This window comes from Cetorhinus maximus, chromosome 7 (genome assembly GCF_964194155.1).
Source record: "Cetorhinus maximus chromosome 7, sCetMax3.hap1.1, whole genome shotgun sequence".
NCBI lineage: Eukaryota > Metazoa > Chordata > Chondrichthyes > Lamniformes > Cetorhinidae > Cetorhinus > Cetorhinus maximus.
In genome coordinates this window covers 8,917,777-8,935,777 of record NC_135885.1, presented here as the reverse complement: position 1 = coordinate 8,935,777, position 18,001 = coordinate 8,917,777, and the positions used below count along the sequence as shown (strand labels likewise).

Sequence of the window (18,001 nt, the reverse complement as noted above, 5' to 3'; positions counted from 1 at the left end):
GATACCTACCAGTCGCTGGTGGCGCTGTATTACTGTGATCGCACCGATGACCGCGTTGTAATGATACCTCCAGGCCGCTGGTGGCGCTGTAGTACAGTGGTTGCACTGATGGCGCTCTGTTGTAATGTTACCTCCAGGCCGCTGGTGGCGCTGTATTACCGTAATTGCACTAATGGCGCTCTGTTGTAATGATACCTCCCGGCCGCTAGCGACGCTGTGAGCAGCCGGAAGCGAGTGCCGGTTGCTGGGTGACAGTTTCCGGGAGGGTGGGCTCGGCCTGGGAGGGCGGGAGCCGCATGGAGCGGTCGGGCTGAGAGAGACAGAGAGAGAGTCCGAGCACTGGGCCCCGCAGCTCCACGGTGTGTACCCGCGGGGAGGGTTTTCCAGGCGCCGCCGCTCTCCGCCGGCCCCATGGTTTTCCTCAGGTGTTTCCCGCCCCCGGCCGAGGGAGTCAGGCTCCAACAGCCCGAGATCGCGGCGATTCTGGATGGCAAGGGCCTGGGCACCGGCACCTTGTACATCGCCGAGAGGTGAGAGTGGGGTCAGTAATACTGGAGAGGGGCGAGATGGGGGGTGGAGAGGAGGGAGGAGGGGGTGGAGAGGAGGAGATGGAGAGGAGGGAGGGGGTGGAGGAGAGGATGGAGGCGGGGTGGGGAGGAAAGGGGTGCAGGCGGGGAGTGGAGTGGGGGAGAGGAGGGGATGGAGGCGGGGAGAGGAGGGGGGAGAGGAGGGGATGGAGGTGGGGTGGGGAGGGGGGAGAGGAGGGGATGGAGGTGGGGTGGGGAGGGGGTGGTGGGGGTTAGGGAGGAGAGGAGGAGGGTGGGGAGGAGAGGGGTGAGGTGGGGGGTTGGGGTGGAGAGGGGAGAGGAGGGGTGTGGGGTGGAGAGGAGTGTGGGGGGGATGGCAGAGGGGAGGGGATAGTGAGGGGGGTTGGCGAGGGTAGTGAGGGAGGGGTTGGGGGAAGGAGGGATGGGCAGTGAGGGGGGAATGGTGAGGGGAGTGAGGGGGTATGGAGAGGAGAGTGAGGGAAGGTGATAGTGAGGGGGGTCGGAGAGGAGAGTGAGGGAAGGTGATGGAGAGGGGAGTGAGCGGGAGATGGAGAGGGGAATGAGGGAAAGTGATGGAAGGAGTGGGGATGGCCCATGAACAGGAAGGTTGGGGAGGGGGAGGGGCTCTATTTAAATCATGCAGCATTGTAACAAGATAGATGAGTTGACTGCACAAATAGAAATGTAAATATGACGTGATAGCTATTACAGAAATGTGGTTGCAGAGTGACCAAGACTGAGCTCAATATTCTAGGGTATCTGACATTCTGGAAAACTAGGCAAAAAGGAAAAGGAGGTGGGGTAGCTTTGTTAATAAAGGAAGGTATCAGTGCAGTGCTGAGTAGTGATGTATGTGCAATAGATCGTGATGTGGAAATGAGGAATAGCAAGGGGAAGAAGTCACGTGTGGGAGTTGTCTATAGGCCCCCGAAGAATTGCCTCACTGTAGGACAAAGTATAAATCAGGAAATAATGGAGGCATGTAAGAAGGGCTCCACAATTGTCGTGCATGATTTTAATCTGCATATTGACTGGACAAATCAGATTGGCAGTGGTAATATGGAAGATGAATTTGTAGAGTGCATCAGTGATTGTTTCTTAGAGCAATACTTGCAGAACCTACCCAGGAACAGGCTGTTTTAGATCTAGTAATGTGTAATATGGTGGGATTAATAAGAGATATCGTAGTTAAGGACTCTAGGGGGTAGCGATCACAACATGGTAGAATTTCAAATTCAGTTTGAGGGCGAGCAACTCGGGTCTTAATTGAGTGTCCTCAACTTAAAGAAGGGCAATTACAGAGGTATGAAGAAAGAGTTGTCTAAAACTGGCTGGGAAAATAGACTAAGGGGAAGGTCAGTGGATGAGAAGTGGTAGACATTTAAGCAGATATTTCATAACACTCAGCAAAAATTAATCCGGTCAAAAAGAAGGACTCAATGAGAAGGATGACCACCTATGGTTAACAGGTGGCCAAGGAGAGTATCCATCAAAAACTGAGGCATATAAAGTGGTGAAAACCAGTGGTAGGCCAGAGGATTGGGAATTTTTTAGGAACCAGCAGCTGATGACTAAAAAGTTAATAAAGAGGGAGAAAAATTGTTTATGAAATTAAATTGGCAAGAAATATAAAAACAAACAACAAGAGCTTCTACAGGGATATAAGAACGGTTGTGGCTAAAGTGAGCGTGAGACACTTGGAGGCTGCGCCTGGAGAATTGATGATGGGGAACAGGGAAATGGCAGATAATTTTAACCAATATTTTGCATCGATCTTCATGGTGGAGAACAGCATAAACATTCCAAAGATATCAGATAAGCAAGGAGCTAATGGGAGGAAAGATCTTCTAACAGTGTCTATCACGAGGGGCAAAGTATTTGACAAACTAATGGGACTAAAGGCAGGCAAGTCACCGGGACCTTATGGCCCGTATCCGAGGGTTTTAAAAGAAGTGGCTGCAGAGATAATGGAGGCATTGGTCGAAATATTCCAGAATTCACTGGATTCCGGGAGGGTCCCAGCGGATTAGAAAACCGCTAATGTGATGCCCCTGTTCAAGAAGGGAGGGAGACATAAAGCAAGAAACTATAGGCCAGTCAGCCTAACATCTGTCATTGGGAAAATGTTAGAGTCCATTATTAAGGAAGAAATAGCAGGACATTTAGAAAAGCTTAACGCAATCAAACAGAGTCAACAAGGTTTTGTGAAAGATAAATCATGTTTGACAAGTTTGCTAGAGTTCTTTGAGGATATAACAAGCAGAGTTGATAAAGGGGAAACCAGTAGATGTGTATTTGGATTTCCAGAAGGCATTCGATCAGGTGCCATGTAAAAGGTTATTGCACAAGATAAGGGCTGACAGTATTGGGGGTAATGTATTAGCATGGATTGACGATTGTTAAAAGACAGAAGACAGAGAGTTGGGATTAATTGGTCTTTTTCAGGTTGGAAAGACGTAACTAATGGAGTGCCACAAGGATCAGTCCTAGGGCCTCAATTATTTACTATCCATACTAATGACTTGGAAGAAGGGGCAGAGTATCCAAATTTGCTGACCATAGAACCATAGAAAAGGTACAGCACAGAAGGAGGCCATTCGGCCCATCTTGTCCATGCCAGCCTGAGGACACCCAGGTGCCCTTTCTAATCCCACCTTCCTGCACCCAGCCCATAGCCCTGCAGCTTACAGCACTTTAGGTGCAGATCCAGGTACTTTTTAAAAGTGTTTAAAGTTTCTGCCTCTACCACCAACTTGGGCAGCGAATTCCAGACACCCGCTACCCTCTGCATAAAAAAGTTCTTCCTCATGTCCCCCCTACATCTTCTGCCACTTGTCTTGAATCTATGTCTCCTGGTTCTAGAATTCTCCATCAAGGGAAACAATTTTATCCTGTCCACTCTATCTATTCCCCTCATAATTTTGTACAGCTCAATCAAGTCACCTCTCAGCCATTTTTGTTTTAAGGAAAATAACCCCAACCTATCCAATCTCTCCTCGTAGCTACACTTTTCTAACCCTGGCAACATTCTTGGAGACCTCCTCTGCACTCCCTCCAGAGCTATTATGTCCTTCCTGTAATGTGGTGACCAGAACTGCACGCAATACAAAATAGGTCAGAGGACATGTTGTAATGAGGGCAAAAGGAACCTGCAAGGGGATATAGACAGGTTGTGGGTGGGCAAAAGCTTGGCAGGTGGAGTTTAATGTAGGAAAGTGTGAGGTCATGCACTTTGGTAGGAAGAATCAGAAGGCATACTTATTTAAGTGGAGAGACACTCCGAAAAAGCGCAGCACAGAGAGATCTGGGTGTTCTTGTGCATGAAACATAAAGAGTTAGCATGCAGGTGCAGCAAATAATTAAGATGGCAAATGGAATTTTGACCTATATTGCTAGGGGGTTGGAGTTTAAAAATAGGGAAATCTTGTTACAACTGTACAGGGTGTTGGTGTGGCCACACCTGGAGGAGTACTGTGTACAGTTTTGGTCCTCATATTTAAGAAAGGATATACTGGCATTGATTCCTGGGATGGCGAGGTTGACTTATCAGGAACGGCTAAACAGGTTAGGCCTTTATTCATTAGAGTTTAGAAGAATGAGGGATGATCTTATTGAAACGTTCAAGATTCTGAAGGGGCTTGACAGGATAGATGTTGACAACATGTTTCCATTAGTGGAGAATCTCGAATTAGGGGACATAGTTACAGAATAAGGGGACATTCATTTAAAACTGAAATGCAAAGGAATTTCTTCTCTGAGGGTAGTGAATGTCTGGAATTCTGTACCCCAGAGAGTTGTGGAGGCTAGATCACTGAAAGTATTTAAAGAGGAGGTAGATAGATTTTTGAAATATCGGGTAGCTGAGGCGTGGGGCAGATCAGCCATAATCTTATTAAATGGTGGGACAGGCTTGAGGGGCCAAATGGCCTACTCCTATTTCTTACATTCTTAGAGAGTGGGGGGAGGGGAGAGCCAGTGGAGTAGAGTGAGAAAAAGCAGGTGTGAGGGTTGAGTGGGAGACCGATTCAGGATGGGAGGGAGCTTGGAGCATTATTAACCAAAGTATGACAGAGCCACATCAGGAGAAATTAGGACAGATTTCCAAATGTTTACTCAAAGCTTTTAAGGAGTATCTTAAAGGAGGAAAGCAAGGTGGAGAGGTGCAGAGAGGGAATTCCAGAGCTTGGGGCATGCTAAACATTGGTGGAGCTATTAAAATCGTGAATGCACAAGTGGCCAGAATTAGAGGAGCGCACATATCTCGGAGGGTTGTGGGGCTGAAGGAGATTACGGAGATAGGGAGGGGCAAGACGATGGAGGGATTAAAGTCAAGAACCTGTTTGTCCAGAGTCAATGTGGGCCAGTGAGCATGGGCGACAGGTGAATGGGACTAGGTACAAGTTAAGACATGCACAGCAGAGTTTTGGATGACCTCAAGTTTAAGGAGGGTAGCATATGGAGACCAGCCAGGAGTGCATTGGAAAAGTCGAGCCTAGAGGTAACAAAGGCCTGAATGAAGGTTTCTGGAGCAGATGAGCTGAGACTAGGGTGATGTTATGGAGGTGGAAATAGGTGGTTGTAATGATAGCAGATTGAGGACAGATGCTAATCTTGGTTGCGAACAGATTGCTTTAATCTCAGATTGTTGTCAGGGAGAGGGATGAAGACAATAGCTAGGGAACAGAGTTTGGAGCGGGATCCGAAACAATGGCTTCAGTCTTCCCAATATTTAATTGGAGGAAATTTCTGCTCACCTGGAATTGCAGCCTGATAATTTAGCAACAGCGAAGGAGTCGTGAGAGGTGGTGGTGAGATAGAGCTGGATGTAGTCGATGTACATATGAAAACTGATGCTGTGCCTCCAGGTGATGTCGCTGAGCATGTGGATGAGAAATAGGAGGGGGCCAAAGATAATTCTTGGGGGACGCCAGAAGTAATGGTGCGGGAGCAGGAAGAGAAGTCATCGGAGGTGACTCTCTGACTACCGTTAAAGCATAGAACCAGGTGAGAGCAGCCCCACCCAGCTGGACGACAGTAGAGAGGTGTTGGAGGAGGATGGTGCAGTCAGCCGTGTCAAAGGCTGCAGGACTGGTGGAGAAGGGCGAGGAGGGAAGTTTTTCTTTGTCACAGTCACGTAGGATGTCATTTGTGACTTTGATCAGAGCTGTTTTGGTACTCTGGGTCGGAAACCTGATTGGAGCAATTGAAACATGGAGTTCTGGGAAAGATGAGAAATGGGGTGACATTGACGGGAGGTAGCAAGGGGCGGGTGGTCAGAATGGGAAATTCAAAGAGAATGGGGCTCGGAGACAGGTTCAGAGGAGGCGGAGTGGAGAGGGTTAGTCGCTGGAGGCAGAGAGAAAGAGGCCTTGGAAAGATTGTGATTTTAATTTTTGTTTCCAAATTATATAACGGTTAAGAAGTTTGATGTAAGCATCATTTTTTATTATCATTCTCGAGGTATGAACAGGGCTGACATTTATTTCTCATCTTGAGATGGTGATGGTCCTCTTGGAAGACCATTTCAGCGAGTTAAGTGTTAACCATGTTGGTGTGTGTGTGTGTGGAGTCACATATAGACCAGAGTGGGCAAGAACGGCAGGTTTCCTTCCCAAAAGGGCGTGAACCAGTTGGGACTTAGCAGCAATCCGACAGTTTCGTGGTCGCTTTTACTGATACCGCTCTTTGCTTCCAGTTTTTTAGAGCTGAATTTAGATTCTCAAACTGCTATGATGGGATTAGAATTCATATTGTCCGGATTATCAGTCCAGCAACATAACCACTCCGCTACTGTATCCATTTTTTTTATTTTAATAAAGGAAAGAAGTTGAATTTAATGCATTTCATGACCTCCCACCTTAAGCATCTCATTTTGTCAACATAATACATTAAAAATCTACGTGCTCATCCTGCCAATGCGATCTTTCTTGTCGGATTTTTGTCAGACTGTGTCAGCTATTTTAAATTGCTGTGTCCACATTTATCATGGGAATTGCCTGTGTAAACTTGTCACCTTCCTGACAGTACTAACACTGTGGTGCTTCAGTTTTGAGTCTCTCGACTGTTCCGCCTGCACCATGGAGAAACTCCTGACGCTCCAACCAACTCTAAAACATAGGAATGGGGGAGGCCGTTCAGCCCCTCGAGCCTGTTCTGGCATTCAGTTGAAACACGGCTGATCTGAATCTTAACTCCGTCGCTTAATACCCTTTAGTTGAGCCCAGCTTTAGCAGCTTGGTTTTTTTTTGTGGGAGTAGGGTGGGGTGGGGGTGAGGTGAGGGTGGTATGGGTTGAGTTCCCGATCTCTACTCGCCTCCATGTGAAGAAGTGCTTCCTGACATCGCCGCTGGGTATCCCAGCTCTAATTTTAATGTTATGCGCCCTTGTTCTGGACTCTCCCGCCAGGGGAAAATAGTACCCGTCATCCTAAACAGCTCCAGTAGATTACTCCTCATTTCTACATTTGGGAATGCAGGGCTAGTGTGTGCAAACCAATCCCCCTAATTTAATCCTTTTAACTTTGGTAGCATTTTTTTCCCTAACTGGCTTGGAATTTAAGTACAGATAACAGTTCCAAAACAAAGATTTTGTATAAAAATAAGGGAGGAAAGAATGGGTTTAAAGCCTGGGCAGATTTATGTCTGTGTGCTCCGTTTCAGTTATCCCCCAGTTGCCAAGCACCACTTCACCTGAAGACAGCACTTGGTAGTCAGACCCAGTGCACAGCTGATATTTTATTTATACGTTTCATGCTCCACTGCTTCCCTTGATGGATCAGGCACTCGACCCTGCACAGTTAGTACAGGAACAGCAGCTCACTGCTTGATCATCACCTGAATGGGAGTTTCTATCGAAGTCACTTCTCAAGACAGTGCTCTTGTGTTCTGATGTGCCAATTGCTGTGTCCCAGCTCCCAGCATATGCGCTGCATGCATAACTGTTTCTGGCAGCTTCTTGCCAGAAGCAGAGATCTTTGATGGGCCTATTTTCACATTGAAACCAGGGAGTGGGATGGTGCCTTGCTCTTGGAATCCATGCTGACCATACAGTTTAATAACAATAGTTCTTGTGTGAAAGTGTAAATGGATTATTGTTTGGCCTGAAGACTGGATTCGCATTTTTTCTATTCATAGGCTCATGCAGCTCTCAGCTGATGTAACTCCAGTAAAGATCCTCCTTCGAATGCTGATGCCGTTCAAGGATACAGGGCAATCTGCATGAGTTTCCTACTATCTGCAGTTCACCTCCCCCCACCATGCCCCATTTCCTATCCATGTGTTCGTAGGTCCACAAATACTCACCTCTGTGTAGACCCAAGCAGTGCAAATTCACCATATCTCATCCTTAAACAATATTCATGCACAATGCCATTCAAGCTGGGCCCCTTGGATAACTGGCAAGAATCCCAGTTTATTTTCTTTAACTTCCTCCCCTATCCCAGGGGCAGAGTCAAATTGTAATGTTTCACAGCACCATCCTGGCTATGATCGGCTAATTCAGCAGACAGCAGGCTTGAGTTTGGGATGGACCGCCATGGGATGTTGGAATCCAGAGGCCTGGACTAATGATCCAGGGACATGAGTTCAAATCCCACCACAGCAGCTCGGGATTTGAAATTCAATTAATTAATAAATCTGGAAGTAAGAACCTAGTCTCGGTAATGGCGACCATGAAACTGCTGGATTGTCACAAAAACCCATCTGGTTCACTAGTGTCCTTCAGGGGACGAAATTTGCCGTCCTTGCCTAGCCTGGCCTATGTGTGACTCCAGACCCCCAGCAAAGTGGTTGACTCTTAACTGTCCTCTGAAATAGTCGAGCAAGCCACAATGCCCACATCCCATGAATGATTTTTTTTTTAAATTATGTAGAGACTTATAGCTCAGAAGAAGATTATTGAGCCCTATCTGTGCTGGAATCTGGAGGAGCTCATTATGGCTTGTGAAGCGGGTTAGAGTTGGTACCCCTGCCCCCCTCCACTCCCACTTTAAAGAGATCCATTTCCTTCTCCTGCAAACCTAACTAAGCTTTTCAGTTGGCACCTAGTCACTGATCGTGCTCCCCTCAAGTTATTTCATTTAAATTCAGTCAAAGTTTTCTCCGCATCATCTGAGTGATTTTTTTTTCTCTCTCCCTCCCATTACCCAGGATCTACACCATAGGCGAAAGTTTGGTCTTCCATCCCAGTCTGTGTGGGAATAATTCTGCATCTTTTGTACTGCACACAGTTAGTGACACAAGAATGCCAGCGGCTGCTATTTAAAAGTTTTTCTTTTGCCTCGGTGTATTTTTTCGTTCATCAAGGTGAGGGGTGTTCATACACGAGGAATGAAAGACAATTTATTCGAGGCAACCAGCGCCAACATGAAGCGCAGGTTATGTGTAAGCATGGATATACTGACTGCCCTTTACATTCCTGAACCAGTTCAGTTATTGTGCCAGTTCCCATTGTGCTGAATGTGCCCAGTTTTGTATTGAATAGCAACGAATTATACACAAGCAGTGAATGTGCCATTTGTAAATCTGCTATTTTGGCTGTCAACCTTACTTAATGTCAGTGCAAAGTCTGTGAAGAACAGCAATGCTAAAAATGTATTGGTTGTTACAAGCTGGCTAAGGGTTCAGCATGCCCACAGGTAGACACAAAGTGACAGCTGTGACACACAATGCCATTGAGGTGAGCAGTCTGCCTTTGCATCTTGATGGCAACCAGATTCAACCATGAATTATAAAAGAGTGTGGGGCGTAAAATAAACTGCCGAGCTACAGACTTAGCGCCTCTTACATCACCACTTCTCACAACAGACACCCTCTAGCTTTTCTAAGTCAGTGATGAATGAAAAGAGCTGATTTTGTCCTCTGGGTGCATGTCCGTGAGGAATTTGAGATTATTCTGAACGTACACAGACAGAAGCAGCAACTGGGAACTATAACAATAATGTGGATCATACAGCACAGACAGGTCTTCCAATGTGTTTGGAGAAAATAACTATAATTTGGGGACATACAGCCATAAAAAAACACTGCATTTATCTAGTGCCTTTCACAACCTCCGGACACCCTAAGAGCACTTTACAGCTAATATAGTGGTTTGGAAGTGTGGTTGCTTTGGTGAAGTGTGCAGGAAATGCAGCTGCCAATTTGTACGCATGAAGCTCCCCGAAGCAATGATGTGATAATGCCCCAGATAACCTGTTATAATGATGTTGGCTGAGGGATAAATTGGCCGAGATACTTGGGTGAACTCCTGTGCTCTTCTTCGAAAACAATTTGCCTAATAGGTCAGACGGGGCTTCAGTTTAATGTCTTATTTGAAAGGTGGCACCACTGACAGTGCAGCACTCCCTCAGTACTGCACCGGGGTGTTAGTCTACATTTTTATGCTCAGGTCTCTAAGAGTGTGTCTGAATCTATGACCTTTTGACTCAAGCACAAGTGCTACCTGCTGAGCAACAACTGACGACTTAACAAGCTCCCAAAAAAGATGAAAAGAGTAGAAGATCGCAAGGTGCATTCACCCAGAAAGCCCCATGGCTCATTATGATGCTCAGTTTCTTGTATTATTCCGAGATTTTGTTTTCATTGTTCCACCCTGGGGAACACATTCCATTTGTTAATCACCCTTCATGTGAACGTTGCACTAGTTTAAACCTCTATATGCTTGTCTTACTACCATAACTTAGTTTCAAATAACTTGCCATTTAGAGCTGGATGTCACCTCCTTTTGAGACTGAAAAGCCCAATTTCTCCATCTTGCTTCCTAACTGTTTTCTGATGTTAAACGTTGGTTTTCCTTCCTGAGAGGAGAAGTGGGTCTGGTGAGCAGGGTGTAATCTTGCTGTTGTGCACTTCGTGTGTAACTTGTTTTTGACCAGGGCTCCAGTGTTTTTATTTATATATTCATTTTACTTTGCAAAGAAATTACTAGGCTTTAAAAACCAATTTATTCTTTTTTGCCAACCTGGACTGATTTTATCTTTTCTCCCCTTTCTTAGTCCAGTTGCAACACTGACACAAACTCCATCTACCAACCAGGGGTCAAAACTGTCATTATCCTGCTCTGTGTGGCTGATAAGCTTGCCATGTATTTACCCCCCACCCCGCCCCAAGCAATCAAGGCTGCTCAGCCAGTACAGTTTCATCAAACTCTCTCTCACAAGGGATGATGGTGGACCTGTCTGATGATGACCGTCAGCTTCCTGACCCTTCTTTTCCGTTGGCGATTCTAGACAGAGAAATGTTTCCACATTCAAACATGAGTAAAAATGTTGCAGCTGAGCGATCACAGAATGGTGTCGTACACAAGGAGGTCATTCAGCCCATTAAGTCTGCGCCTGCTCTTTCGAAGAGCAGTCGTTCGTCCCAGTCCTCTGCTCCTGCTCCATTGTACTACGATTTTTGCTCCTTCAGGTATTTAACCAATTCCTTTTGAAAGCTACTATTGAATCTGTATCTTCAACTCTATTAGGCAATGCATTCCAAATCTTAACCACTTATCACGTGAAGTAATCTTTCCTCGTGTTGCCTCTGATTCTTTTGCCAATCACCTTGGAGATGAGGCCTCTGGTTATTGATTGGTGGAAATAGTTTCCATATTTACTCTTGTCTAAACCCTTCATGATTTTAAACACTGCTATCAGACCTCCTCTTAACTTCCTGTTTTAACAAGGACAACACCAGTCTAACCATGTAACTGTAATCCCTCTTTGGAACCATTCTAGTAAAGCTCTTCTGTGTGACCTCTCTCATGCTTTCACGTCTCAATGTAGGAAAACTTGCAATTGTTACTGGGATTGAAAGTCTTGCACTGCTGGTGGTGACCTGCTGTCTGCAACCTTGCATCAATGGCTTGAAATCAATAGCACTGTTTGACTAAGTGAAACCAAAGCCCTTGCAACATCAGCGCTCATAGCAAAATATACAATGGATATTGTTTTCGCCACCAAGGACCTCTGTAAAAGTAACATTGCATAGAGCATCTAATGGAGTATCATGCAGGACACCCAAGGTTTAAATGGGTGGGAGAGAAGACTTAAGTCGAGACATGAGGACTGTGCACTATTGGGTTTTTTAAAGGCTATAGATTGTAAAACCAATGGAGGGAGGTAAGAGAATCCACCTTTTCAGGGTCTGGGGAAGAATGAGTTCGGTTCGGACCCAGCGCAATGAGTCTTGACCAGTTTGGGAAAGGACTATCTTACTTCACTACCTTAGCATAATAAAAATTCTATCTCAACGGTCCTAACATTTTTCTTGGGAATTGCTGAAAAAAGACATTTTGTCGAAGCTTTTCATCTTGTACTCATCAGGACAATCGCAAGAATACCAATATCAGGGGAAGCAATAATTTTATACTGTAAGAGAAGAGAGTGCTGATTGGTTGGCAGGTGGACTCTGATTGGTAGAGGCGGTGCCATGGAGAATGCAACGGTAAATGGTGACTAACAGCTAACTGCCAAATGTTATTTGAAATTTAAACCAGGTAGCTTGACTCTGGTCAAGGCATCGTGCTGAGGAATGAACCAGCGAATGGCTATCACTTATTTGGTTTAGCTGAAACAAGCGCAATGTATGTACATGTTCTTTCTGTCTGCAAAGAACTGGGCCTTGTGTATTAATATATGTAGCTTCCAGTGCATGCAAATGCACCACACTGCAAGCCCGACTGACAATCTTAAATCAGTTGTTAGCATAATTTTTCACACACTGGCGGGTCTAATCAAACAGCATGTCCCCTCCGCTGTTTGCAACGGGCAAGGTACAGACCGTACCCAACTAGCCCGTGCTTGCAAAACTCAAAACAGTGTCCATCCGAAACTGTGCTGTTCGTATCCTCATTTATTACAAGCCCTGTTCTCCCATCACCCCTGTGCCTGATGAAGTTCGTTGGCTACCTGTCCTCCAATGAGTCTGATCCTTGTTTTCAAGTCCGTCCGTCCCCCCCATGGACTCACTCTTCCCTATCTTTGTAATCCACAACCCTCCAAGGTGTCTGTGCTCCCTCAATTCTGGTGGCAATTGTACATTACTGACTTCATTCGCCCCACCGTTGTGTAACTTCTAAGCTCTGGAGTTACCTCCCTAAACCTCTTCACCTCCACCTCTCTCTCTCTCTTTCTCTCTATACACCTTTTGCTCATTGTCAATTTATTGTCTGATTACACTTCTCTGAAGGACCTCCGTGAGGTGTTTTGTGGACTGTATTGTGTGTAGCAAGTGTACAGTTTGTATGTGTCACCTTGTAGGGATTAGTCGCCCCGTTAAGAAAAATTACTGATATTCCATTCTCATATTTCCGCAGACTGTGACCCCAAAGACTCTGGTTATAGCCTCGTAGTAAAAATAAGAGTTTGACTTACTGAATTACTGTAAACGCTGGCACTTGACTTTGAGCATTGTGCTAATTTCTCTATGAAGGAAAATTTGCTTCCTGTACTTTACTGCGCAGTTTAGTGATTAGCTGTGGTATAGGGTAACTTCAGAAAAAGCAAGGACCCTATTTCAGGATTTTTTAAAAAATTGTTTGCAAGCCTCTTATTTTAAAATTTTACCTTGTTCTGATTTTCAGCCGACTATCTTGGTTTGATGGATCTGGAATGGGATTCTCCTTGGAATATCCAACCATCAGTTTACATGCTGTGTCCCGAGATGCCACTGTTTATCCACAGGAGCACCTGTACGTGATGGTGAATGCCAGGCTAGAAGGTGAGACTTATGTCTTCCCATATCTTTTTTAGCTTGAGGGGTGGTGGGTGGCCTGTTTTGCTTACCTCCCCTTGTCTCTTGAAAGCTCTTACTCTTTATAGAGTTTACTGGTAGTACTCCAGTACCTCCAGCAAGTAGCTGTTCCACATGAACCTTGATGTGGCTGTTTGACTGTGGGGGCATCACAGCTTAATCTGATCATCTTTCCCCCTTCTGTCCAGGCACTTCATGGCCTTTTCCTTCCTGAAGTACACTTTCGGCCCATCTAGCCCAGCAATGGCCATTCTCCATTTCTAAGTGGACATGTGATTATTGAAGTCCTGACAACATGGCCTCTAAAATGCAGGCAGCTCGATCCCATTCGAGTTTTTCTCTCATTCATTCAATTGCCCTTGTGAGCCTGAGAGTTTAGCAAGGGACTGTTCTTAACACTGGTACCTCACTCGTGAGTAAATTCTAAATCAGTTAACCCAATACAGTTTCTGTTAGTAGTAGAACTCGAAAGCCAGCTGTGACTCAATGGCTCTTGCCTCCGAGTCAGAAGATTGTGTGTTCAAGTCCCGCTCCAGAGACTTGAAATAAAAAGCAAAATTGCTACACAGTCAGATGTTCCGTATTTCAGATGAAGTATTAAACCGAGGCCCCTCCTGCCCTTTATCGCATCTTTATTCATTCATGGGATGCGGGTGTCACTGGCAAGTCCAGCATTTGTTGTCCATACCTAATTACCCTTGAACTGAGTGGCTTGCTAGGCCATCTCCGAAGGCAGTTAAGAGTCAACCGCATTGCAATGGGTCTAGCTTCGCATGTAGGCCAGACCGGGTAAGGATGGCAGATTTCCTTCCCTAAAGGACATCAGTGAACCAGATTTGCTGTTTGTGGGGAAATTGCTACATGCAAACTGGCTGCCAAGTTTACCACGTTACAACAGTGGCTTCATGTCAAAAGTGCTTCATTGGCTGTAAAGCACTTGGAGATATCTCAAGCTTGTGAAAGGAGCTATGTCAGACCTTTCTTGAGATGCATGAAAATAAAGTGGAGCTTGCGGCTCCATGGTAAGTACCCCTCTGGGCAACAGAGATCACAAATTGGACACCCCTAACGGAACTTGACCATCACACTATCCCCTTTTCCTTTGGCAAGCATACTTCCAAAAAGAGAATCAAAAGGTAGAGTTAATGTTTCAGACCAATAACCTTCTTGGTTCCGACGAAAGGTCATCAACCTAAAGCGTTACTCTTACCTTCCTCTTTCCGCAGATGCGGTCTAACCTGCTGAGTGGATTCCAGCTAGTTATGTTTGATTTTTTTTTTATTAATTTTTGGTTTTTAAAACAAATACTGCACACCAATGATACCTTGGCTGAAATAATAATGCTATCTTTGCACGCATGCAGAGGAATGTAAAGAAACAAATATGGATGATAAGGCACCCGGCGGAGAGGAGGAAGATGACGATGACACTGATCCAATCACAGAGGTTCGATTTGTGCCGGTTGATAAAACAGCTCGTGAGTACCAGTTTGCATGCAGTCCTAGCAGGAACCCCATTCTTTGTGTCAGTCACTCTGCGTGGAAAAGGCTGCCTGACATTATTCCTAAGTGTGCTTGTCACCAGTTTGAACCAACCCTCTATACCTCTGCCCTACAGTTGTGGTAAAGCTTAGCTTGACTTTACCTTTTCCAGTCACGTTAACTGTTTTAAATGCCTTCAGCCCATTGTGTTTGTACTTGTTCTTCACTTGAGTGCTCTCAGCTAATCCCTGTGCCATCATCTCTTCCCCAAAGTACTGTGCCTCTGCTTCACACATTCATTTCATTTTCCTTAAAAGATAACAGTGGTATCTGCCTTAACCAGTCTGACAACGCATTCTGTCCTTCAACCCTCCGTTTCAAATAAATTCCTACTAATTCTTCTCCTTACCTTGGGCTACCATTTTAAATTGATGTCTGCTGACTCCCGAACCAGAGGAAATAGTCTTCAAGTGCTCGCTGTATCATTAAGACATTTTTAAAGTAGCTAAAAGAAACTTTACAAAGAACTTGTATTTACAGAGCTCCTTTCACATCCCCAGACCTTCCCAAAAAATTTTACAGTCAATTAAATACTTTTGAAGTATACTCACGATCATTAACTAGGCAAAGGTAGCAGCTAGTTTGTGCACAGCAGAGTTCCACAAAGTGCAATGAGCTAGATAAGCAGATAATCTGCTTTTAGGTGTTGATTAAGAGCTAAATGTTGAGCAGGACACCACCCTCTGATCTTTTAATAATGCTGTGGATCTTTTAAACTCACATTAAAAGACAGATAGAGCCTCTGTTTAAACAGCTCATCCAAAAAGACAGCGCACCTGACAGTGCAGTCCTTCCTTGGTAACTGCACTGGAAATGTCAGCGTAGATTATGTGCTCAAGTCTTTGGAATGGGACTTGAACCCATGCCCTTCTACCCTGAAGGTAAGAGTGCTGCCCACTGAGCTACAGTTTCTTGGAGTGGAGTGAGGGGTTGCCCCAGTATCTGAAGTTTCTCCTCATAACTGTGGTTTCCCATCCCAGATGTTATCGTGATGCGTGGGTTTTCCACCCAAAGTGGTTGACAGGGCCCTCAACCGTGTCCGGCCCATCCCCCACGTGTCCGCCCTCACATCTTCCTCTCCCTCCCAGAACCATGAGAGGGTCCCCCTTGTCCTCACTTATCACCCCACCAGCCTCCGCGTTCAAAGGATCATCCTCCGCCAACTCCAGCATGATGCCACCACCAAACCCACCTTCTCTTCACCCCCCTTGTCAGCATTCCATAGGGACCATTCCCTCCGGGACACCCTGGTCCACTCCCCCATCACCCCCTACACCTCAACCCCCTCCCACGACACCTTCCCATGCAACCGCAGCAGGTGCAACACCTGCCCCTTTACTCCCCCCCACCCTTCACCGTCCAAAGGCCCAAACACTTCTTTCAAAAGAAGCAGCACTTCACTTGCACTTCCCTCAATTTAATCCACTGCATTCGCTGCTCCCAATGCGGTTTCCTCTACATTGGAGAGACCAAACGCAGACTGGGTGACCGGTTTGCGGAACACCTTCGGTCTGTCCACAACCGTGACCCAGACCTTCCTGTCGCTTGCCATTTTAACATACCATCCTGCTCTCATGCCCACATGTCCATTCTTGGCCTGCTGCAATGTTTCAGTGAAGCTCAATGCAAACTGGAGGAACAGCACCTCATCTTCCAATTAGTCAATTTACAGCCTTCCGGACTTAACATTGAGTTCAACAACTTCAGATCATGAACTCTCTCCTCCATCCTCACCCCCTTTTTGATTCCCTTTTTTCTAATAATTATTATATATTTTTTAATATATATTTTTCTTTTCCCACCTATTTCTATTATTTTTAAAATTTATTTCCAGCCATTGTTTTATCTCCACCTTTCAGCCTATTTCGATCCCTTCCCCCCACCCCACCCCCACTAGGGCTATCTGTCACTTGCTCGTCCTGCTTTCTACCCTTAATGTCACCATTAGCACATCCTTTAGCTAATATCACCACCGTCAACACCCCTCTGTCCTTTTGTTTATCACATCTTTGGCAATCTCTCCTTTGCCTCCACCTATCACTGGCCCTCTATCCAGCTCCACCTGTCCCACCCCCCTTAAACAGTCTATATTTCACCACATTTCTATTCCCCTTTAGTTTTGATGAAGAGTCATACAGACTCGAAACGTTAACTCTGTCTTCCTCTCCACAGATGCTGTCAGAGCTGCTGAGTTTTTCCAGCAACTTTTGTTTTTGTTTCAGATTTCCAGCATCTGCAGTATTTTGCTTTTATCTTAGTGATGCGTGGGTGTTGTGCTAATTGGAGGAGCCCTCTGGCTATTTCATAGAGTGCAGAAGAGGCCCTTCGGCCCATCGAGTTTGCACCGACATGTGAGAAACGCTTGACCTACCTACCAAATCCCATTTACCAGCATAATATAAAAGCAAAAAACTGCAGATGCTGGAAATCCAAAACAAAAACAAAAATACCTGGAAAACTCAGCAGGTCTGGCAGCATCTACGGAGAGGAGCACAGTTAACGTTTCGAGTCCGAATGACCCTTCAACAGAACAGAACAGTTCTGTTGAAGGGTCATTCGGACTCGAAACGTTAACTGTGCTCCTCTCCGTAGATGCTGCCAGACCTGCTGAGTTTTTCCAGGTATTTTTGTTCCAATTTACCAGCACTTGGCCCATAGCCTTGAATGTTATGACGTGCCAAGTGCTCATCCAGGTACTTTTTAAAGGATGTGGGGCAACCCACCTCCACCACCCTCCCAGACAGTGCATTCCAGACCGTCACCACCCTCTGGATAAAAAAGATTTTCCTCTCATCCTCCCTAAACCTCCTGCCCCTCACCTTGAACTTGTGTCCCCTCGTGACTGAACCTTCAACTAAGAGGAACGGCTACTCCCTATCCACCCTGTCCATGCCCCTCGTTATCTTGTACACCTCGATCAGGTCACCCCTTAGACTATATATTTTTCTTTTCCCACCTATTTCCATTATTTTTACATGTATTTTCATCCATTGTCTTATCTCTACCTTTTAGCCTATTTAGTTCCCTTCCCCCCCCACTCGGGCTATCTGTACCTTGCTCGTCCTGCTTTCTACCCTTAATGTCACCATTAGCACATTCCTTAGATAATATCACCACCGTCAACACCTCTTTGTCCTTTTGTCTATGACAGCTTCTGGCAATCTCCACCTATCAC

The 18,001-nt window shown here is 45.6% G+C and overlaps 1 protein-coding gene across 1 annotated transcript in view; it reads left to right on the top strand.

Moving 5' to 3' along the window:
• Positions 1-237: 237 nt before the first annotated feature.
• The window catches only part of clns1a (chloride channel, nucleotide-sensitive, 1A), a 40,217-nt gene continuing 22,453 nt past the window's right edge, over positions 238-18,001 (top strand). The window contains exons 1-3 of the mRNA XM_078545051.1: positions 238-530; positions 13,116-13,252; positions 14,649-14,762. Of these exons, the coding sequence (XP_078401177.1) occupies positions 412-530; positions 13,116-13,252; positions 14,649-14,762 (370 nt within the window). The 5' untranslated portion in view covers positions 238-411. The remainder of the gene's footprint in view (positions 531-13,115; positions 13,253-14,648; positions 14,763-18,001) is intronic.